The sequence below is a fragment of the Papio anubis genome, chromosome 10, assembly GCF_008728515.1.
Source record: "Papio anubis isolate 15944 chromosome 10, Panubis1.0, whole genome shotgun sequence".
In the NCBI taxonomy this organism is placed as follows: domain Eukaryota; kingdom Metazoa; phylum Chordata; class Mammalia; order Primates; family Cercopithecidae; genus Papio; species Papio anubis.
In genome coordinates this window covers 80,423,783-80,447,263 of record NC_044985.1, presented here as the reverse complement: position 1 = coordinate 80,447,263, position 23,481 = coordinate 80,423,783, and the positions used below count along the sequence as shown (strand labels likewise).

The 23,481-nt window shown below is 40.9% G+C and overlaps 2 protein-coding genes across 3 annotated transcripts in view; both read left to right on the top strand.

Moving 5' to 3' along the window:
* The first annotated feature begins 4,686 nt into the window (after nucleotides 1–4,686).
* Nucleotides 4,687–12,017, top strand: C10H2orf66 (chromosome 10 C2orf66 homolog). 2 transcript variants are annotated; one of them, XM_021923830.1, is made up of 3 exons: nucleotides 4,687–5,284; nucleotides 6,168–6,302; nucleotides 7,896–8,703. In XM_021923830.1, exons 1-3 carry the CDS (start codon nucleotides 5,222–5,224, stop codon nucleotides 8,073–8,075), a joined length of 378 nt encoding a protein of 125 aa, XP_021779522.1. In that variant the 5' UTR covers nucleotides 4,687–5,221; the 3' UTR covers nucleotides 8,076–8,703. The 2 variants fall into 2 exon arrangements, with proteins under 2 accessions (XP_021779522.1, XP_003907807.1); XM_003907758.5 differs by lacking the exon at nucleotides 4,687–5,284 and adding an exon at nucleotides 10,405–12,017 and having other exon boundaries at nucleotides 6,034–6,302; nucleotides 7,896–8,094.
* A 3,515-nt stretch (nucleotides 12,018–15,532) lies between these two features.
* The window catches only part of GTF3C3 (general transcription factor IIIC subunit 3), a 34,771-nt gene continuing 26,822 nt past the window's right edge, over nucleotides 15,533–23,481 (top strand). Inside the window, exons 1-3 of the mRNA XM_003907757.5 lie at nucleotides 15,533–15,816; nucleotides 17,393–17,504; nucleotides 22,289–22,479. Of these exons, the coding sequence (XP_003907806.1) occupies nucleotides 15,715–15,816; nucleotides 17,393–17,504; nucleotides 22,289–22,479 (405 nt within the window). The 5' untranslated portion in view covers nucleotides 15,533–15,714. The remainder of the gene's footprint in view (nucleotides 15,817–17,392; nucleotides 17,505–22,288; nucleotides 22,480–23,481) is intronic.

The following is a 23,481-nucleotide window of genomic DNA, read 5'->3' as shown; positions in this document are numbered from 1 at the left end:
GGCCAGGAGTTTGAGACCAGCCTGGGCAACATAGTGAGACATGGTTCTACAAAAAAAGAAAAAAAAAAAAAAAAAAAGAGAGCCAGCCATGGTGATGTGTGCCTCTAGGCCTAGCTACTCAGGAGGCTAGGGTGGAAGGATCACTTGAGCCTAGGAGGATGCAGTGAGCTATGATGGTACCACTGTACTCCAGCCTGGGTAACAGAGTATGACCCTGTCTCTTAAAAAAGAAACAAAGAAATTAATTTTTTTAACTTAAACATATAGTTCTACGTTCTATCAAGGAAACTCCAGTGTTAAGGAACAAGACTATAGTATGTATGTTACCTTTGGTTCATTGGTTCCTTTGAGAAACTTTAAATATGTCTTAAAAATGTAAGAAGCTCTTAAAAGAACAAATGAGCTATGTTTTTATACAAATGGAACTATCAATTATTTGTAGATAAATGGCTATGAAAATCTGTTCTAATTTATTCAGGCAGTGTTTCCTGTTTTAAAAATGCTTGCATATTGGGCTCAACATTAGGCACTGGGAATATGAGGGTGGGCACTGTCTAAGGAGTTTATAGTGTCGTGACTTTTTGCTATAATATCAGTAAAAATTTTATTTATTTATTTTTGATTATACTATAAGTTCTGGGGTACATGTGCAGAACATGCAGGTTTGTTACAAAGCATACAGTGCCATGGTGGTTTGCTGCACTCATCAACCCGTCATCTACATTAGGTATTTCTCCTAGTACTATCCTTCCCCCAGCTCCTCAACCCCCAATAGGCCCTGGTGTGTGGCGTTCCCCTCCCTGTGTCCATGTGTTCTCATTGTTCAGTTCCCACTTATGAGTGAGAACATGCAGTGTCTGGCTTTCTGTTCCTGTGTTAGTTTGCTGAGAATGATGGTTTCCAGTTTCATCTGCGTCCCTCCAAATCCATGTCTTTTTTCATGGCTGCATAGTATTCCATGGTGTATATGTGCCACATTTTCTTTATCCAGTCTATCATTGAAGGGCATTTGGGTTGGTTCCAAGTCTTTGCTGTTGTGAACAGTGCCACAATAAACATATGTGTGCATGTGTCTTTATAGTAGAATGACTTATAATCCTTTGGGTATATACCCAGTAATGGGATTGCTGGATCAAATGATATTTCTAGTTCTAGATCCTTGAGGAATCACCACACTGTCTGCCATAATGGTTGAACTAATTCACACTCTCACCAAAAGTGTAAAAGCGTTCCTATTTCTCCACATCCTCTCCAGCATATGTTGTTTCCTGACTTTTTAATGATCGCTATTCTAACTGGGGTGAGATGGTATCTCATTGTGGTTTTGATTTGCATTTCTCTAGTGACCAGTGATGATGAGCTTTTTTTCCATGTTTGTTGGCCGCATAAATGTCTTCTTTTGAGAAGTGTCTGTTCATATCCTTCGCCACTTTTTGATGGGGTTGTTTGCTTTTTTCTTCTAAATGTGTTTAAGTTCTTTGTAGATTCTGGCTATTAGCCCATTGTCAGATGGATAGATTGCAAAAATTTTCTCTCATTCTGTAGGTTGCCTGTTCACTCTGATGATAGTTTCTTTTCCTGTGCAGAAGCTCTTTAGTTTAATTAGATCCCATTTGCCAATTTTGGCTTTTGTTGCCATTACTTTTGGTGTTTTAGTTCTGAAGTCTTTGCCCATGCCTGTGTCCTGAATGGTATTGCCTAGATTTTCTTCTAGGGTTTTTATGGTTTTAGGTCTTATGTTTAAGTCTTTAATCCATCTTGAGTTAATTTTTGTATAAGGTGTAAGGAAAGGATCCAGTTTCAGCTTTCTGCATTTGGCTAGTCAGTTTTCCCAACATCATTTATTAAATAGGGAGTCCTTTCCCCATTGCTTGTTTTTGTCAGGTTGGTCAAAGATCAGATGGTTGTAGATGTATGCTGTTATTTCTGAGGCCTCTGTTCTGTTCCATTGGTCTACATATTTGCTTTGGTACCAGTACCATGCTGTTTTGGTTAATGTAGCCTTGTAGTATAGTTTGAAGTCAGGTAGCATGATGCCTTCAGCTTTGTTCTTTGTTTTTTTTGTTTGTTTCCTTCTTCTTTTTTGTTGTATTTTTGGCTATGTGGGCTCTTTTTTTTGTTCCATATGAAATTTAAAGTAGTTGTTTTCAGTTCTGTGAAGAAAGTCAATGGTAGCTTGATGGGAATAGCATTGATTCTATAAATTACTTTGGGAAGTATGGCCATTTTCACAATATTGATTCTTCCTATCCATGAGCATGGAATGTTTTTCCATTTGTTTGTGTCATCTCTTATTTCCTTGAGCAATGGTTGGCAGTTCTTCATGAAGAGGTCCTTCACATCCCTTATAAGTTGTATTCCAAAGTATTTTATTCTCTTTCTAGCAGTTGTGAATGGGAGTTCACTCATGATTTGGCTCTCTGTTTGTCTGTTATAGGTGTGTAGGAATGCTTGTGATTTTTGCACATTGATTTTTGTACATTGATTTTTGTATCCTGAGACTTTGCTGAAGTTGCTTATCAGCTTAAGGAGATTTTGGGCTGAGACGTTGGGGTTTTCTAAATATACAATCATGTCATCTGCAAACAGAGACAATTAGACTTCCTCTTTTCCTAATTGAATACCCTTTATTTCTTTCTCTTGCCTGATTGCCCTGGCCAGAACTTCCAATACTATGTTGAATAGGAGTGGTGAGAGAGGGCATCCTTGTCTAGTGCCGGTTTTCAAAGGGAATGTTCCAGTTTTTGCCCATTCAGTATGTTATTGACTGTGGGTTTGTCATAAATAGCTCTTATTATTTTGAGATATGTTCCATCAATACCTGGTTTATTGAGAGTTTTTAGCATGACGGGCTGTTGAATTTTGTCGAAGGCCTTTTCTGCATCTATTGAGACAAATCATGTTGTGGTTTTTGTCATTGGTTCTGTTTATGTGATGGATTACGTTTATTGATTTGTATATGCTGAACCTCAGTAAAAATTTAATGTTTCAATATTATTAGATACTTTAACTTTAAAGTCCTAGGGTTTTAAAGAGAGTGATGTAATAAAATTCTGGGGTGTTCATTTACTCACCTAATCACTGACATTTAAACAAACAAGCCTCTCACATTTTAACAACTACAACACCTTTCCTTGACTCTACTTCTCACTCTAGTAACTACCTTCTTTCTTTTCATAGCTGCGTTTCTAAGAGCTTGCTATACTCAATCTTTTTGCTCTCTATCCACTCCTTTCTAATCTAACTTTCTACCAAAACAGTTCAAATGCTCCATAGACCCATTTTATCCAGTGTGTCCCTTCTTGAAACACTTTCTTCTCTTGCTTCCATACTTTACTGATTTTCTCTCAACTCCAGGATCTCTTTTGTAGATTCCTGTATGTTGCTGTTACATGTTAACATTTCTCAAAGCTCAAGTTTGTGGCCTCCTTTTTTCCTCATATTCTAACCTTTACCGATGTAATCTCATTCACTTCTATACCAACAACTCCCAAATTTGCATTTCCTTCCCATATTTCTCCTTTGAACTCCAGAGTATTGCATACTCTCCATCCCCATGAGGAAATCTCAAAGCCTCCTCTAACTCAACACATTTCAAATGGAATGATGATCTTCACTCCTCCATGCCTGGGTTTGATATCTTGGTGAATGGCACTGTAACCCACTCACCTGCATAACACACAGACCTAGCAATTGGTTTTGAAACTCCCGTCTCCTTAGCCCCCCACCCCATAGTATCCAGTACATTAACAATCCCTTATAAATCTCTCTCAGATCTACCTATAATCTCTGCATCTGTGCTAACACCATCCTAATCCAAGTTGACATCTTTTCCTGCCTGGACTACTGTGTAACCACCCAACTGGCTTTGTGCAGCCCTCTTTTCTAGCTCAGTCTGTCCTTCCCACTGCAACCAGAATAAATGCAAGTATTATCAAGCTGCTTAGATGCCTAAAACCCTTTTAATTAGTAAGCATTACTTGTAGCTGAAAGATCATAATCTGACTGCCTCTCTGGCCCCATCTTGCATCAGGCTCCTCACTTGCTCCCTCTATGCCTGGTATAATTTCAGTACCTTTAATGTGTCCCATTCCTAGCACAGCTGTTCACCTTGTTTGACACGCTTCTCCCTCTGTCCTCCTCAGGTTGCCTAGGCAACTCCTATTCAATTGACTGGATGTAAGGTCATTTCCTCACAGAAGCCTTCCCTGGCCCTCAGACTAAGTCAAATTTCCTTTTTCTGTACTTTCATAGCACTCGCTATTTCATAAAAACGATTGTTGACTTATATGTACACATTTGGTTGTATAATGATTTAATTAATATTTATCTTGCCTACTACTCTATTTAATGAGGGCAAGGACTGTATTTATTATTCTTATCGTTTCATCCTCAAAGCCTATTGCAGTGCCTGGCACACAGTAGGCACTTTCTAAAAGTCTGCTGACTGAATAAACAGAGGAAATGCACAAATGAAGGGCAGAGGTCGTAGTAAGTTGCCCAGGGTCAAGATGGCAAGGCTGAGACTATAGTTTCCAGTCCAGATCACCAGCCTTCTGAATAAATATCTTGTCCTAAATTTTGTTCTAAATCATTGGAACCAAAGCAACGTCACAACTCAAGTCCAATTTCTCGGCCTCCCGTTTTCTACAGATGGCATTTATTCAGCAATGGAATGTTGTAAGTATAGTAATTTTTCTTTTTTCCATGAAACATGTGTTTTCTTCTTGCTCTATTTTGAAGGGATATTATGATAAACGATGCTACTATTTAAAACTTGTAAAGCTTCTTGGGATTCTCAGAAAAAGTACAAGATATAGGTCAAAAAGAGTAATGTTGTCTCTCACAAAAGAATTTTCTGTTTAAAAAATGCTGTTAACTTGAAAAAGTGGTATCTCCCAAAGAACATTCTAATAGGTGGGATAATCATCATCATATTTCTAGCTGCTACGTATATCCCTTCCCTTAAAAGTAAAAAAGGAGAAAATCACTTTGCTGTGTGGAAGTGCTTTGTGTGTTTTATAAAATCCCCATAAAATATTTAGTGGTTCAAGGAACGGCTGCCGCATTTCTAAGGCAAATAGCTTATCCCTGAAAAAGCTTGAGGATCTGACTCTCAAGAGTCTTTGTGCTCTGGATGAATAAGAAATCATTATTTTTGAACTTCCTTGCTCACGTCAGTGACTTCCACCTGCACCCAATCCATTGGTTATAAGTACCCATGAATTGCCTTGCCAATTATAGGCAGGATTACCTAGGAGGACCAGGCAAAACCAAACTCCTGGTAAGCTTTATTAGCCTTTTCTATGATGTGTCTCAGTTTCCATTTCACACCTTGGAGTGGAAGACAATCTCTACTCACACTGTTGTGGTACGTGTCTGTCTGTCTCAGATGTGTGTGTAAGGTGTATTTCTCAGCTCAGGGTATCTGAAGTAATTTCTTTTTTTTTTTTTTTTTTTTTTTTTTTAAGACCGCTGTCTTAAGGCTTAAAAGTAATGTAAGGTTTTGTTTTTTGTTATTATTTTGAGAATTGCAGTTTCTTTGGAGACAACAAAGTACTTTTTATTCAAAGATGAAAGAGGCATACTCAGACTTTCTATGTTATGTTCATACTTTTTTTGCTTATCACTGTATAACATTCTCATCATGATGGGCTACTTTAAGCTAATCAGTTGGATTTTGGGGTCCTCATTTAGAAGTCAATCTGGAAAAAATATGGCTGTAAAACTTAGATGAACCAGTATGCTATTTCTCCTTCCTTGTCTGCCTTTAGAGATGTTTTCTCTTTTTTTTTTTTTTTTTTTTAGGCGGAGTCTCGCTCTGTCGCCCAGGCTGGAGTGCAGTGGCGCGATCTCGGCTCACTGCAAGCTCCACCTCCCGAGTTTACGCCATTCTCCTGCCTCAGCCTCCCGAGTAGCTGGGACTACAGGCGCCGCCACCACGCCCGGCTAATTTTTTGTATTTTTAGTAGAGACGGGGTTTCACTGTGTTAGCCAGGATGGTCTCGATCTCCTGACCTCGTGATCCGCCCGTCTCGGCCTCCCAAAGTGCTGGGATTACAGGCTTGAGCCACCGCGCCCGGCCGATGTTTTCTCTTTCTCTCTCTCTTCCCTGACTATCTCTCTCAATGATCATTGACAGCTCCCCCATTTCCTCTTTCACTCAGCTTCACTCCACCATGACCAGAGCATCTCTCCTGCTACTATGTGTTGCCCTGGTGCTGCTTTGGCATGTGAATGGAGCCACACTAAGAAACAAAGACAAATGGAAGCCACTCAACAACCCCAGAAACAGAGATCTGGTAAGAACACACCTGGGGCCTGGGTTTCAGGATAGAACTAATGCCTCTTTGGATTTATTCACACAGCATTCTGTTTTCCAGAGCATAGTGGAAAGGGGGCTACCAAGGGTTGAGAAGATTCTCCAACAGGATTGGACCAGAGTTTTACTACCCTAGTGGTTGGCAACCTATTGTTTCTCTGGCCAGTTTACATTTGTTTCTGTAAAGAGAAACAAATTTATATTTAGAAACAATCTTATATACACAAAGTGCATTTCATTTGTAACTGATCTTATATACACATTGACTTTGTAGCCTTGACTTCTAATACATTTACAAAACCAAGAGTGTAACAGGGAATTGCTCATGCGTAGCTTAGATTGAACTGATGATAAAACAAATTATCATGTAACTAGCAATTGCCAAGCTCAACTGCAAAAATTGAAAGTTGGCCCTGCATGGGTATCAATTTGCTGGGCATATTTTTAACATATTCTATAAAATAGAATTCAAAAGATCAGTAAACATTCTCTTTAAAAAATATGCCAAATACAATAAACATGTTGACATGACTATTTTGAAATATGGTTTTTCTAAAGTGAATGATGTGAAATATAAAAACATAGGATTAAAATAAACTGAGATAAAAGACCAGCAGGATTTGTTTTCTGGTCACAGCTGCTGACCAAAACAGGATCTGGTCCAGACAGGATAAAGTAAAAACACTGGGTGAAACCAGCAGATGGCGACAAAAGTGGTCCCGACCTGCTCTCATTGCTCATTAGGATATGATACTCCCCTTACTGCCATGACAGTTTACAAATATCATGGCAATGACCTGGAAGCTACCACTCCTTTCCATGGCAATGACCCAAAAGTTACCACCTCTTTCCTAGAAAGCTCTAAATAACCCCCTTCTATTTGCATTAACCCATCCCTTAATTTGCATATATTCAAAAATGGATAAAAACACAGTTGCTAAGAACCTATATGTTGTCAACTCTGGGTGCACTACCTGTGAGTTAGCCTTGTTCTGGCAGGAGCAGTATCTTTCAATAAAAGATTGTTACCACAGTCAGCCTGCCCTTAAATTCTTTTCTGGGCAAAGCCAAGAACCGTCCTGGGCTAAGCCCCAGTTTTGGAGTTTGCCTGTCCTGCCGATATCGAAGCAAGTAGCACTTTGCACATCTTCTGTGTTCATTTCCTAATGAAAATCTGAAAAGAAACTATTGAAGAAGGCAGTGACAGAGATCTCATCTTAAGGAAGAGGAGATACTGAGCTGCTTATTATGGAGTTCATTTTCATCTTTGACCTTAGTACTCAGATAGTTCACAATGAATCTTTCGACTGTGGTGCTGTTCCATAGTCTTCCTTCAATTTTCACTAAAAATGGTGAATTATTTTGGTTAGGGTTGAAATATCAGAAAGAAGTTACAGGGGAGGGGAGGAGAAGTATTTGAAGCATGTACTTGTATTTCTGGATTTTGATTTCCAACCTCTTGCCTCTTAGATTAGCCTTAAAGTCAATTCAGGGGAAAAACAGGGAAAAAAATCACCTTTATTTTTGTTGTTTCATTTATATCTGGCATTGATCATTTTCTTTCTCTCTTTAGTTTTTCAGAAGCCTTCAGGCATATTTTAAGGGCAGAGGTCTTGATCTTGGAACATTTCCAAATCCTTTCCCCATGAATGAGAATCCTAGACCTCTCTCTTTTCAATCAGAACTTACTGCTTCTGCATCTGCAGATTATGAAGAGCAGAAAAACTCCTTTCACAATTATCTCAAAGGCTGAAAGTTTCTTCTGAGCTCAGGTAAAAGTTGGCCCTTTATTCGCAGGATCTGTCTAAACATACAAGTCAGCCATAAAGTAGATATTTTGAAAGTATTTATTTGAAAAAATAATTTTATTTCCTCATAGGAATAAGTGCTCAGTTCTGCTTATACTCCTCACTGTTAAGTATTTGGATTTAGTTCAGGTATTTTATAGTCTTGTTTTAAAAAGAAATGACAGTTTTTATTTTTTAAGCATAGTTATCCAGGCAGAGACATATTAAAATAATAAAATTATCTCTCTTAATAGGATTATTAAATTAATAACATGGCCACACTCTTACCTGTATCTTTTTCCAGACCAAGTGATATAGCTAAGTTATGTGGAAAATCTACATAAAGACATATGTCAAATTGAGTTATTGGATTAGATGGGAATTAAAAATTAAAAGAATGGTTTTTTGGGGGATAAAGTATTATGCATATATTTGAACTTCAACTTCCTCACCTATAGAAAGAAAAGGTTGACTATTAGTAAGGATGGCATTTTTCTCATAGAAAAAACTTAAAAATTTATTAAGATTTGAATTTCATTACTTTTTTTGTTGTTGTTGAGGTGGAGCCTCACTCCGTCACCCAGGCTGGGGTGCAATGGTGTGATCTTGGCTCACTGCAACCTCTGCCTCCCGGGTTCAAAGAATTCTCCTGCCTCAGCCTCCTGAGTAGCTGGGATTACAGGTGCCCGCCACCATGCCCAGATAAATTTTGTATTTTTTTTAGTAGAGACAGGGTTTCACCATGTTGGCCAGGCTGGTCTCGAACTCCTGACCTCGTGATCTGCCCACCTCAGTCTCCCAAAGTGCTGTAACTACAGGCATGAGTCAGCACGCCCAGCGAATTTCGTTACTCTTATTACTTTAGCATTCCTATCAAACCAACACCTACCATTTAAAAAGAACAAGTATGATTGGCCAGGCGCGGTGGCTCAGGCCTGTAATCCCAGCACTTTGGGAGGCCAAGGCGGAAGGATCACGGGGTTAGGAAATAAAGACCATCCTGGCTAACATAGTGAAACCCCGTCTGTACTAAAAACACAAAAAATTAGCCGGGCGTAGTGGCGAGTGCCTTTAGTCCCAGCTGCTCAGGAAGCTGAGGCAGGAGAATGGCATGAACCCGGGAGGCGGAGCTTGCAGTGAGTGGACATGGCGCCACTGCACTCCAGCCTGGGCAACAGAGCGAGACTCCGTCTCAAAAAAAAAAAAAAAAAAAGGAACAAGTATGGTGAATTCCAAGCAAATACATTATGATTTCAATCCATTAGCTTTTTGTTTAGCTGAATGATAAAGGGAATGGAATCATAATTAAAATCTTTTCCCGTTCTCCCACAAGTGTAATTTTGAAATTCTGAGGAAGCCTGTCTTTCTTGTGCTTCATGGTGTTTGTGAAAGGGTTTTCATTATTAGTTCTTTTAAATGTGATGATTAAAAAATAATGATTGCTATTCTAAAAAGAACATATAACTTACCATGTGGAATATGCCATTGGATATTGTTCTAAAATGAGAAAATAAAATAGAAGAAACAGTAAGATATTAATGAAGTTTTCTCTTTACTATTTTTTACACTTAGGCCTTAGGGTTTCAGAGAATAGTTATTAATAGCATACTACCGTCTCGGCCTCCCAAAGTGCTGGGATTACAGGCTTGAGCCACCGCGCTGGCTAACACAGTGAAACCCCGTCTCTACTAAAAAATACAAAAAACTAGCAGGGCGAGGTGGTGGGCGCCTGTAGTCCCAGCTACTCCGGAGGCTGAGGCAGGAGAATGGAGTAAACCCGGGAGGCGGAGCTTGCAGTGAGCTGAGATCCGGCCACCGCACTCCAGCCTGGGCGACAGAGTGAGACTCCGTAAAAAAAAAAAAAAAAAAAAAAAATAGCATACTACCTCTCTTCGTAAAAGGCAGATAAATTGCTTGTAAGCCTCAGCTTGTTCATCTGTAAATTGCAGATACTAGTTTCTACCTTACAGAAAGTATCATAGAAAATATCAAATAAATACTTTCATGTGAGCATGGAATGAGGTAATATTTAAGGGCAGGAAACTGATAAAGCACCCAGTTGGTGGTATCGTAAAAGAACAGGAATTATTCACCTTTATGGAAAAAAAAAAAAAAAACACAAAGCTTCTGATTTGGAGTATATTTCATAATTATGAGCTCTATGTTCCTTACATCTCTGGTGAGAAAATGATGAAAAAAAGAGTTTTCATTAAAATATGTTGATTTTGGGGGTCGTTGGTTTGACTGTGTAGTCTTCAGTTTCTATTTAATTATAACATTGTCTTGTTCTTTCAGGTGTCTGGCTATTGTAAAACTACAGATGAAGCCTCTCATTAGAAAAATTCAACCACTGCCGTAGCTAAACTTTCGTGGAGTTTCTTTCCCCCTCACTTTTATTTTTCAGTTTGTAATGATTTTATTCCACATTTCCATATTTACATATAAATCGCTGGAACTATGATTTCTATGCATATTTATGGAGTGTTTTTCCTGTACAACCATAAATATTGATGTAGAGCAGTGCATGCATTTGTAGGAGTTACAAAAACATCACAAACTGAAAAAAGATTATAATCTAAATTAGATATTTCTTTAAGCTTGTTTTTAAAACGTGTCTTTTAAGTTTATTATCTTTTATCAACCAATTTTTTTTAAAGGGACATGCTCACTTTTAGTATAGTAAAATTCATTATATGTGATAGGGGGTTGGGTTTAAAATTTGTCTTCCTTTCCTAAAAAGAAGATGCATTCCCATGTTCAGCATACACTACTAAAAGACCTCACAGTTTTAGTTTCATAAGAAATGAGGGCAAGTGATAAACAGCCACAATTAAGTTAAAATGGAAGCAAACAACCACAACAAACATGGGATTCTAGAAGTTGTCAATGCCTCTGAAGATGCTCTTTGCCAGAATATTCAGAGGTGGACATTGTGCCACATAAAATATTCTAGCAATGCCCCAGCCCTTGCTCTCATACACAACCTCCTCAGGAAGGAAAAGTAGAAACAGGTGATTTCCTCTCTTTCCAACCAGCCCCTGCCCTCCTTACTCTAGCTCATGCTGAGTTATTCTGATTCCCATATTCACATTTGGAATAGCTGCTTTTCCTGTATCTTTATAGATAGCTGCATCATCTTCTCTATGATTCCTGCAAAAGGAATGTTGCACTAAAATGCAACATTGTCCTAACATTAGTCTGTGCATTTCAAAATAGTTTACTGTGGTTTTTTTTTTTTTTGGTGGATTATTGATATTGTATATGAAGAATAAAATATTTGTGCAGGAACAGATTTTGTGTCTGGTTTAAGATGTTCTATTGTAATTAGTCGTATATGTGTCTGTTTCCCCTGAAGAGTCATGAGGTCTTTGTGAGCAGAGACCATATCTAATTCACCTTTATTTCCCCAGCAGCTAGTACGATGCCTAGCATGGAGCAATTGTTCAATAGATACTTGTTGAATTGAAATAAACATGTGCTATTCATCCAGTCTTCACACAGTAATGGAAGCTCCTTTTAGTTAATGTCAAAACTTTTTTTCTTGCCATTTAAAAAATTTAAGTAATTCTTGATGAGCTATTCCTCATAAAAGTATAGCTTATTCATATAAATGGTAGAGTGGTAGGGAGTTTTTCACCTCTGTCGAGTTCCAAGTACTAGTGGTTGGTTTTCCCTTTCTTAATACTGTCCCTGCTCTGAGTGTTAAGACCTCCACAAAGGGAATGCTTACCAGTTTCAGGGCATTGAAAAGGAAGGGCGTCCACATGGGACATTTGGACAACGCACCCAGCCTGCCCTATCATTTTGACAATCAAAACCTCCTGGGGGCTGGGCGTGGTGGCTCATGCCTGTAATCCCGGCACTTTGGGAGGCTGAGGTGGGCAGATTACCTGAGGTCAGGAGTTCGAGACCAGCCTGGCCAACATCGTGAAACCCTGTCTCTTGTAAAAATACAAAAATGAGCTGGGCGTGGTGGCTCACGCCTGTAGTCCCAACTACTCGGGAGTCTGAGCCAGGAGAATCACTTGAACCCGGGAGATGGAGGTTGCGGTGAGCCGAGATCGTGCCACTACACTCCAGTCTGGCAACAGAGCGAGACTCCGTCTCAAACAAACAAATAAACAAACAAAACCCCAAAACCTCCCTACACACATTTCTAAAATTCACTAGGGAAATGATTTTGCTCTTGGCTGAGAACTACTGCCAGAACATAGATGAAGTGTATGTAGTGTTTGTTCCAATGCAAATAAATGTTCTGCAGGTGTTTTAGGCTCTGGAGGAGTCTCCGATACTTCCCTATATAGGTCCTTGGCAATCTCTCAACACTGAAAGGAGCCTCTGCTCCTCTTCAGTGAGTGTCTCATTCCCCAGCACTTGGCCTATTGTCCTCTGTCCCAGATCTAGGGTGGCCAAGAACTGTTAAGAGTGTGAGCTTTTATCCTACTTGCAAGCTACACACTAGCTTTCTACACTTTTTTTATTTTATTTTATTTTTTGAGACGGACTCTCGCTCTGCTGCCCAGGCTGGAGTGCAGTGGCCGGATCTCAGCTCACTGCAAGCTCCGCCTCCCGGGTTCACGCCATTCTCCTGCCTCAGCCTCCCGAGTAGCTGGGACTACAGGCGCCCGCCACCGCGCCCGGCTAGTTTTTTGTATTTTTTAGTAGAGACGGGGTTTCACCGTGTTAGCCAGGATGGTCTCGATCTCCTGACCTCGTGATCCGCCCGTCTCGGCCTCCCAAAGTGCTGGGATTACAGGCTTGAGCCACCGCGCCCGGCCGCTTTCTACACTTTTATCAAACTTGGCAGATACATGAGACACCTTATGTCTGAGACAACTGACTTTCTTACTGATGGCATGGCAGGTAGTGACATGAGTTTTACACTTACATCAGTTTTCCTTACTCCCCAAGTATCAAGGGGGCCATGTGAATGTGCGTCCAGGTGTATGCTGTGCACAGTGGGTTTGTGTCAAAGCTGAGGAACTCCAACCTTAGGCAATCCCCACTCTTCTAATGGCACTGCTAGCAAATACGCCCAAACTTTGCCCAGAGGGAAACATTTATTACACTGTTCGGAAAAAAAATTTGTTCCCTGCCCCAGAAAGAGACAATAGCTCCACCTTGCAAGGCTGTTTGATTTGAAAACAGCCTTGAAAGGCTAGCCTAGAACAAAGCTATCACAAGCTTTTTCAGAACAATTAATAAAGTCATGGAAAAATAGTCTCCCACATAGGGTCCCAGCCCATCCTGGCTCTTTTCCCTGGCAAGAAGAAAGAATGTATGCTTTTAATTACATGGTCATGGTAAAAATTCAATGTTCTGCTTCCTTCAGAATTTCCATTTTGATTTTCAAAACAAGCCTGAATGTATTTTTCCACTTCATCTCCATAACCATTCCACTTCATCCCAAGGTAATGTGGATACCTCTGACTCATCAGGAGACAAATCTCTCCCAAGGAAGAGGGGGAAAGAAAAACAGAAAGATTGAAATTTCAAGATATGTTGCAACAGTCTGACTGCTAAAATAACTTTCATGTCATTAAGGTGTTCCATAGCCACAAAAACCCACACACACAAAACAAACAAAAAAACCACCCTCCTACCCCTTGTTCACTGCTTCCTGTTCTTCATAATATGAATCTATATCTCCAGAATTGTTATTCCCATATTTCAGATAGCCAACAATAAGACAAGATAGTCTAAGTCATCTGGGTCTTAGGAGAGTATTCTCCTTATAGGTAACCATCCCTCCTCACTTGATTTCTCTTCTTTTCCCCTAGGAGAGTTAGGACTCAAGATTCCTAAATTCCACTTAGACACAGTTCCTCCACTGTCTGGAAAAATTTAGAGGAGAATTTCCCTGTAAGTGGTTTAAGTGGATTGCTTTAACATACTCCACCCTGCTCACCTTCCATATTTTATACAGAGGTAGGACTCTGAGGATCCTTCCTCATGAGAAAGGGAATGACTTCTAGCTGAAAGATATATATATATTTTTTCTCACCTGGCAGTCCTGTCCTTGCAGGTCCTGGCCCCTCATTCTCCCATCCTTCTGCTGTTTATCCTCACCAGGATTGTCATAAAGATAGCTAGGTGATACTCTCCCTCTAACTTGTCTTTAACCTTAGCTTCATATTGAGCTTCATTTCCCTACTCCAGCTCCCTTGCCCCAGGTTCCAAAGGCACTTTCAGTTCCATCCAATATAATTCACAAATGTGTTTTCAGCACAAATTATTAGGCCATACAGTAGGGCTTACAATGATGCATCAGTTAGGGCTGTTGTCAAGATGTTTAGAGCTAGTGTCTCTAGAATTGGACAAATGGATAATTATAATATAAGGGAAAATATAAATCACAGGAATGTGGAGTTGAAAAACCGTACCATTCAGAGAAGGCAGTATATTATAGTTCCAAGCATGGGACCTGGAGTCAGAAACCAGGGTTCAAATCCTGGCTCTACTACTTATTAGATAGAGACAATAGCATTAGGAATAACACCTACTGAGAAGAAAGGATTATTTTGAGAAATATATGTAATATGTATAAAAGAGTAGATGGCCTATATATTTATTATACACTAATACGGGCAACAGTGTGTAGTAACCATACCAAGTATTTGGTTCTTTCTGAAAGTTTGCTGTTAGGAAAGGAAGAAAACTTGGGTGGGAGAGGTGGAACAGGAAGCCCAGGTGAACGTATTTACAGACTGAGAAGGTGCTTGAGGAAAGGGAGAGTTTGAGGATTTCGGGTGGGAGCAGGGCGCGGGTGGGGGAGAAATGGCGGGAGTGAAATTTAAAGCATACATTGGGGGAGGGTTTTAGCTTTCTGTGGCAGGGGAGAACTGGAGAGTGAAACATGCACGTGGCAGAGCAAATGGTTCAATTAAGAAAAAAATATCACACAGCAGTGACCAAATTAATTTAAAGAACCTTCAGGAAAGAAAATGGATTGGGAGAGGCCGGGCGCGGTGGCTCACGCCTGTAATCCCAGCACTTTGGGAGGCCGAGGCCGGCGGATCACGAGGTCAGGAGATCGAGACCATCCTGGCTAACACGGTGAAACCCCATCTCTACTAAAAATACAGAAAATTATCCAGGCGTGGTGGCGGGTGCCTGTAGTCCCAGCTTCTCGGGAGGCTGAGGCAGGAAAATCGCTTGAACCCGGGAGACGGAGGTTGCAGTGAGCTGAGATCGCGCCACTGCACTCCAGCCTGGGTGACAGAGCGCGACTCCGTCTTTAAAAAAAAAAAATGGATTGGGAGAATGAAACTAACACTTAGTGAAGAATTGAGGGAAATCACCCAGGTTAAAGAAAATATATTTAAAGCACTTTTTTTTTTTTTTTTTGAGCTATCTAACACTCCGCACCGAGAGCTGAGCCAGTCGGCCGACCGAGTCTGCAAGAGACGCGCCTCCTATATATAGGTCCCGGCCTGGCGCGCACGCGGAACCTGAGTGCTGCGGCTGCGGCGCAGACCCGGCGGGTTTCGCGGAAGGACGCCGGTTCCTTGCTTTTGCTGGCCCTGGCGAGGTAGCGTCTGGAAAGCGCTGCTCTTCCGGTTCTCTGTCCCGGTTCCTGGGGTTGCACAGACAGACCCTGCAAACATGTCAGGGTTCAGTCCGGAACTCATCGACTACTTGGAAGGGAAAATCTCCTTCGAGGAGTTCGAACGGCGGAGAGAAGAGAGAAAAACCCGCGAGAAGAAAGTGAGGCGATGCTAGGCCTCGGTGCCCTTCACTCTTGTTGCCCTAATACACTTAGGTGTCGGGGACCCAGACGACCGCTTTCACCGTGATGGGGGCGGGCTGGGAACTTTCAGCAGCTTCTTCCTTATCTTACCGAAACTCCGGTTTTCACCCCTCATCCCTGTGCTAAAATCCTTAAAACGTTTTCGCCCACCGAAAACCTTTCGTCTTGGTGGTAACCTCTTCTTTTTCCCCCTAATACTACGTTTTTATTTCAGGGAAGCTTAACGCTGGTAAGTTAAATGGGAGGTGGGGAGAAGAGTTTGGAGTTACAGTCTCAAGTTCCAGTCCTAGCTTTGCCACTAAGTCGTTTTGTGACGGTGGGTGGGTAGCTCACCTCTCTTCTTTAGGCCCCAGTGTCTCCTTTTCTGAATGGAACGATTGAGCTCCTGTTTTTGAGGAGTCTCCGCTGGTGTGAAGTAATAGTCCATGAAAAAGTATTGTCCGATAAGAAGATAATCTTCACCCATACCTTTTTTCCCCATACCTAGAAATATCTGAACTTTTTGTATCTTCTTGCTTACTTCAAGTCCAAGAGAAAATAAAAGTAATGAAACGTTTTTAAGTTCGCTGGCAGAGTCTTTTTTTTTTTTTTTTTTCAGACGGAGTTTCGCTCTTGTTGCCCAGGCTGGAGTGCAGTAGCACGATCTCGGCTCACGGCAACTTCAGCCTTCTGGTTTCAAGCCATTCGCCTGCCTCAGCCTCCCGAGTAGCTGGGACTACAGGCGCCTTCTACCACGCCTGGCTAATTTTTGTATTTTTGGTAGAGACGGGGTTTCACCGTGTTGGCCAGGATGGTCTCAAACTCCTGACCACGTGATCCACCCGCCTCGGCTTCCCAAAATGCTGGGATTACTGTGCCTGGCCGGCAGATTATTTAATAATTCATGCGACTAGTATGGACTCATCTTTTCATTTATTTTATTTCAGAGTTTCGCTGTGTCACCCAGGCTGGAGTGCAGTGACGCGATCTCGGCTCACTGCAACTTTCGCCTCCCGGACTCAAGCAATCCTCCTGCCTCAGCCACCAAGTAGCTGGGACCACAGGTGTGAGCCATCACACTCTGCTAATTTTTATATTTTTTGTAGAGACGGGGTTTCTCCACGTTGCTCAGGCGGGTCTCAAACTCCTGAGCTCAAGGGTTCCGCCTGTCTTGGCCTCCCAAAGTAGTTGGATTACAGGCGTGAGCCACCAAGTCATCTTTTTATTTAAAATGTTAGCATACAATGTGTTCATTAATGAAATTATTAAGATTTTTTATTTTTAGTTTTACAAATGACAGATTGAAGGGTAAGATCTAAGTACTTTGAAATGCTTTGACAGTATTCAAACTTAGATTCCACCTACTGTGTATGTGTTCACAGCTCAAGTTTTGTAGGACTAGAAAATGAGGCAAATGCCCTATTCTATAAACTGCCAACCCATGGTCACAAAATGCCTGAGTGGCAAAGCTAGGACTAGAACCAGATACTCTGTGGCTGGGGAGAGCTAAGTCTGAGTTATTTTTTGGAATCATTAATTAATTTCCAATCACAGAGTCTTCAGGAAAAAGGAAAGTTGTCAGCTGAAGAAAATCCCGATGACTCTGAAGTTCCATCGTCATCAGGAATTAACTCTACCAAATCCCAAGACAAAGATGTCAATGAAGGTATGTTAAAATTATGTGCTTCCTGCAATGAATGTTTGGAGTATGTAAGCAGAGTAATTTAGTGAAACATTGTATTTTCATTGCAGTGATTCTCTGTTGATTATGTGGTTTATCAGGAGCAGAATGCTTGGCTGTGTAGTAGGTGCCTAATAAATATTTGTTGAGTTATTGAATACCCTGATGGTTATTTTTTGTGAGCTCTGGTGTTGGAAAAGTGTTTTAAATTGACATCAGTATTTGGGTGCTTTTTAAGATTATTTTTTAAATTGGCCCTCTCATTTGGTAACTAAACACTTCCAGACTATAGTCCCTCAAATTATAATGAATTACACTTCGATATAAAGTGACTTCCAAACCACTGCCTTAGTTACAGGGAGAAAAGATAGAAATGTTAGTGTGGAAGGCATGTTGGTTGCCCTCATGGAACTTCACATACAGCACAGTGTCTTGGTAGGCTACGTCATTCTAGCATCCAGTCCTCAGCTTTGCATGTCCAGGTATTAAATTTCGTTAGTGCACCCAGAGTAATTAAACTCATTGTAGCCTAATTAACTAGTAAGCAAATTTATTAATTTTCAGTGATTGATACCCTTTTCCAGGGATCAGAATGCTGATAATATCTCACGGTATCCATTTACTACCATATCAAGTTAACTGGGATGCTAAACTGTCCATTAGAATGTAGCTTCATGTATAGGGTCTGATAACAGCTGTCTAGTTCTAGGATTTAGAAGTACAGTTTGGTTCTTTTCCCTCGAAACAAATAAGCATTCACACAGAGAACAGACAGTCATAGCATGGGCAGAAAACAAACAAGATTTGTTCTTATCTTCCTGGACCAAGTGGGGAAAAAGGGGGAAAGAGGAGGGAAAACTGGGGGTTACGATTTCTTATTCTGCCAGGAAAGTGGGGTGGAAAAGGCAGCTGATAAAAAGGAACGAGAGCATGTCCTTTGCAGGGACATGGATGGCATCGGAAGCCGTTATCCTCAGCAAACCAACACAGGAACAGAAGACCAAATACCGCATGTTCTCACTTACAAGTGGGAGCTGAATGATGAGAACACAGGGACAAAAGGGGGTGAGGAAACAACAGAAACTGGGGCCTTTCGGAGTAGGGGTGTTGCGGGAGGGAGAGCATCAGGAAGAACAGCTGATAGATGCTGGGCTTAATATCTAGGTGATGGGATGATCTGTGCAGCAAACCACCATGGTACATGTTTACCTATGTAACAAACCTGCACATCCTGCACATGTACCCCTGAACTTAAAAGATGAAGAAAAAAAGGCAGCTGACTGAAGTTGTTCTCACGATTTGTGGGTCCTTCCTTATCTGCTGAGGGGAGGAGCTGCTCTTCTGTCCTCAGGTGTTTGAGTGGCTACTATAGCAGCAGGCACAAGTGGGTGGGTGCCTGTCAGTCCTGTTTAAAGCTGCTCCCAAAAGCTAGCCATCAGGCCCTAAAAAAGGAGTGAACTGAGTCCAATTCAGGCTCACCATGAGCAGTCAGGCCCACAAGGACTGGCTGGCTTCAGCTCAGATAATCTCATCCATCCTTTTAAGATGTGAAGCTCCTAATTTCCTAGTAAGGAACTGTCCCAGGACTCTACCAAGACTCTTGAGTATGAGCGTGTATTCAGAGCAGAAGGGGTCAGTTTTGAACAAGCTTTGGCAGTCAGCTAATTGAAATATATGGCCACTAATCGTTCCTTTTCCCCTGGACAGTACTAAATACACCACTAAATTCTTGCTCTTCACACTGTTCTTACACACTGTGAAGATAGGATCTTCTTTTAATTTCATTTTCAATTCATTTGCTGATATATTAAGCTATAATTTTTATATATTGACTTTGTGTTCAGCAACCTTGCTAAATTAATTTATTCTTACAGTTTGTATGTAGATTTGTTTTGGGTCTTCTATGTATATAATCATGTCATCTGTGACCTGATAATTTTATTTTTTCCTTGCCTGTTTTGTTTTTTGAGATGGAGTCTCGCCCTGTCGCCCAGGCTAGAGTGCAGTGGCGCCATGTCCACTCACTGCAAGCTCCGCCTCCCGGGTTCATGCCATTCTCCTGCCTCAGTCTCCCGAGTAGCTGGGACTACAGGCGCCCGCCACGATGCCCGGCTAATTTTTTGTATTTTTAGTAGAGACGGGGTTTCACCGTGTTAGCCAGGATGGTCTCAATCTCCTGACCTCGTGATCCGCCCGCCTCAGCCTCCCAAAGTGCTAGGACTATAGGCGTGAGTCACCGCGCCCGGCCTTCCTTGCCATCTTTATGCCTTTTGTTTCTTATTACATTGGCTAGGACCTCCAGTAAAATGTTGAATGGAAGTGGTGGTAGTAGGCAACTTTGTCTCATTCTTAGTAACGTTCAGTAATTCACCATTAGCTGTGTTTGTGGAAAATTTTTGTAGATACTCTTCATGAAATGAAAGATACTCCCTTTCATTTTTAGTTGACTAAGAATTTTTATTAGGAATGGGTATTGGATTTTATCAAATGCTTCTTTCTATCAGAATGGATCATACGATTGCTCTTTTGTTCCTCTGATAAATTTTACATGTTTCTTTTCATCTTTATTTTGAATGTTCAGAATTCTTGAATATGATCCTTATGACTTCAAAATAATATTTATTACTCAGAACATGCAGCTTTTAAAATCTGTTCTTCATTAAACATTGATTATCTCATTTAGACATCATCTTTGGCATCTGAAGCATTTCACATAAGTAAGTATGCATAAGAGTTTTTGAACACAGGCCAGGTGCAGTGGTTCACGCCTATAATCCCAGCACTTTGGGAGGCCGAGATGGTGGATCACTTGAGGCCAGGAGTTCAAGACCAACCTGACCAACGTGGCGAAACCCCGACTCTACTAAAAATACAAAAATTAGCTGGGTGTGTTGGCACACGCCTGTAGTCCCAGCTACTTGGGAGGCTGAGATGGATTGCTTGAACACAGAAGGCAGAGGCTGCAGTGACCTGAGATGGCACCACTGCACTCCAGCCTGGGCGACAGAGCAAGACTATGTCTCCAAAAAAAAAAAAAAAAATACAAAAATTAGCAGGATGTGGTGGCTCATGCCTGTAGTCCCAGCTATTCGGGAGGCTGAGGCATGAGAATCACTTGAACCCTGAAGGTGGAGGCTGCAGTGAGCTGGGATCGTGCCACTGCACTCCAGCCTGGGCAACAGAGTGAGACCCCATCTCAAAAAAAAAAAAAAAAAAGGTTTTTGACTGGGCGCGGTGGCTCACGCCTGTAATCCCAGCACTTTGGGAGGCCAAGGCAGGTGGATCACCTGAGGTCGAGAGTTTGAGACCAGCCTGACCAACATGGAGAAACCCTGTCTCTACTAAAAATACAAAATTAGCCAGGTGTGGTGGCACATTCCTGTAATCCCAGCTACCCTGGGAGGCTGAAGCAGTAGAATTGCTTGAACATGGGAGGTAGAGGTTGTGGTGAGCCGAGATTGCGCCATTGTACTCCAGCCTGGGCAACAAGAGTGAAACTTCATCTCAAAGAAAATATGTATTTTTTGAACATATTTATATCTCTATATATATACTTAAAATTTTAACTATTTTGTTGGAACTTTTCCAGAAATATGTTACATGTCTATCTTTGTGTTTTCTGTTGCCTATAACAGAATACTTGAAACTGGGTAATTTATAAGGAAAAATAATTTATTTCTTATAGTTAGGGAGGCTGAGAAGTCCCAGGCAGAGGAACCACATCTGTTGAGGACCTTTGTGGAGACTCTCCAGAGTCCCAAGACGATATGGGGTATCACATGGTGAGGGAGCTGAGCATGCTAGCTCAGGTCTCTCTTCCTCTTCTTGTAAAGCCACCAGTCCCACTCCCGTGATAGTCCATTAAATCATGAATGGATTAATCCATTCATGAGAGTGGAGCCCCATGACCCAGTCTCTCTTAAAGGCCCCCTCTTAAAGATGTCTCAGTATTGGCACATTGGGGATTAAATTTCAATATGAGACTTGGAGGGGACAGATATTCAAACCATAGCAATGCCTCTGCTTTAACAGAAAATTGGCCTCTGAATTTAACTTTTTCTTGATCATTCAAAGTCATCATTATTGACACTCAAAAATCATTATATTATACTATGGTGGTATCCTGAGATACAAATGAACTATGTCATGTATTTTATTCCTGAAATAATAAAGCTATTTTAATACTAATAATAGCATTTAATGGGTGTTTACTATATGCTAGGCATTCATAGTGTATATATACACTCACACTCATTTTGTCCTCAGAGTAGCCCTATAAATTATTATTAACCCTTTTTGCAAAAAGAAACTGAGGTATAGAGGAGCTTCAGTAATTTCCCCTAGGTTACACAGCTAGTGATAGATGGAGATAAAGTTGGAACCAGGCAGCTTGGCTCTAGAGCCCTCACTTTCAACCACTATGCTATACCACCAGGGCTCCATGTCTTGTTTAGTTCTTAGGTCTATGTCTTATAATTCTTCTATTTTTTTCCTTTCTATTATTGTATGTGCTTCTGATTTTTTGGTTAATTTTGCCTATAAATCTGGATGAGGCCTAAAGGATGAGTCAGCTATTCCTGTAGAATAAAATACATGGCTTTGTGATAACTTTCTTCTTTGGTTTGGTTTTTGAGGGTGTTCATTTACTATTTTTTACTTTCAAATTTGGTGTTCTTGGGGTAAAAATTTATACTTAGAAAGTACTTGTTTTTCACAGAGAATTCTGCAGCTTCCTCCCCTCCCCCCATCATCAATGTCTCTTTTCTCAGGAGAAACATCAGATGGAGTGAGTAAGTCAGTTCACAAGGTCTTTGCTTCCATGCTTGGAGAGAATGAAGATGATGAGGAGGAAGAGGAAGAAGAGGAGGAGGAGGAGGAAGAAACACCTGAGCAACCCACTGCTGGCGATGTATTTGTATTGGAGATGGTTCTCAATCGTGAAACCAAGAAAATGATGAAAGTAAATTGTTACTTATTTTGGTATTTATAAACAATGAAGAAAGTGACATAGTAATTGAAAAAGAAGTCTGTAAGTTAGACCTGGGAAACAATTCAAACTATATGAAAGGAAATACTATGACACAACTGTTGTTATTTGTTTATTATGTTTCCTATTAGATAATGTTTATGTAGCCCAGCTGCTCTGGAGGCTGAGGTAGGAGGAGCACCTGAGCTTGGGGAAGTCAAGGCTGCAGCCTAGGTGTCAGAACGAGACCCTGTCTCAAAAAAATAAATACAATACAATAAATAAAGTCAAAGCAAAGTGGCTCATTTAAACCAATCGGGCCATTTATTTTCTAAGAGATGCTAGAAAGGTGGAATCTAACAGACACAAACACAACCTTAATTATTGCATGTGTGAAAATGGACTGCGGGTTTGCTATTCAAAGGTCCATACTGGTGAGGCACAGTGGCTCATGCCTGTAATGGCAGCAGTTCAGGAGGCTGAGACAGGAGGATTGCTTGAGCCAAGGAAGTTTAAGATCAGCCTGGGCAACATAGTGAGGCTCTATCTCTACAAGAAACTTTTTAAAAAACTAGCTAGGTGTTGTAGTGCACTCCTGTGGTCCTAGCTACCCTGGAGGTTGAGGTGGGAGGATCCTTGAGCCCGGGAAATCGAGGTTGCAGTGAGCTGAGATCACTCCACTGCACTGCAGCCTGGGCAACAGAGTGAGACTCTGTCTTAAAACATATGTCCATGTCCATACTATAACGTGATACTTTTTTAAACAAGTTCATTTTGAGTGGATAAATTTGAAAGAAAGGGGATCTTCAGTAGATTACATCATAATCCTGGAATATAAATCCATTTTGCAGCATCCAGCTCTATATTTGTTATTATTCTAATTAGTAATTTAGTAACTCCTGACCCTTTTTTTTCTGCAATTGAGTTTTAGACTTTTTTTTTTTTTTTAATGAGACAGTCTTGAGCTGTCACCCAGGCTGGAATGCAGTGGTGTGA

Coding starts and splice junctions, on each gene's coding strand:
- C10H2orf66 (XM_021923830.1), top strand. CDS start 5,222: ATGAATTGCCTTGCCAATTATAGGCAGGATTACCTAGGAGGACCAGGC. Junction 5,285..6,167: donor CAGGCAAAACCAAACTCCTG/GTAAGCTTTATT, acceptor TCTTTCACTCAG/CTTCACTCCACCATGACCAG. Junction 6,303..7,895: donor ACCCCAGAAACAGAGATCTG/GTAAGAACACAC, acceptor TTCTCTCTTTAG/TTTTTCAGAAGCCTTCAGGC.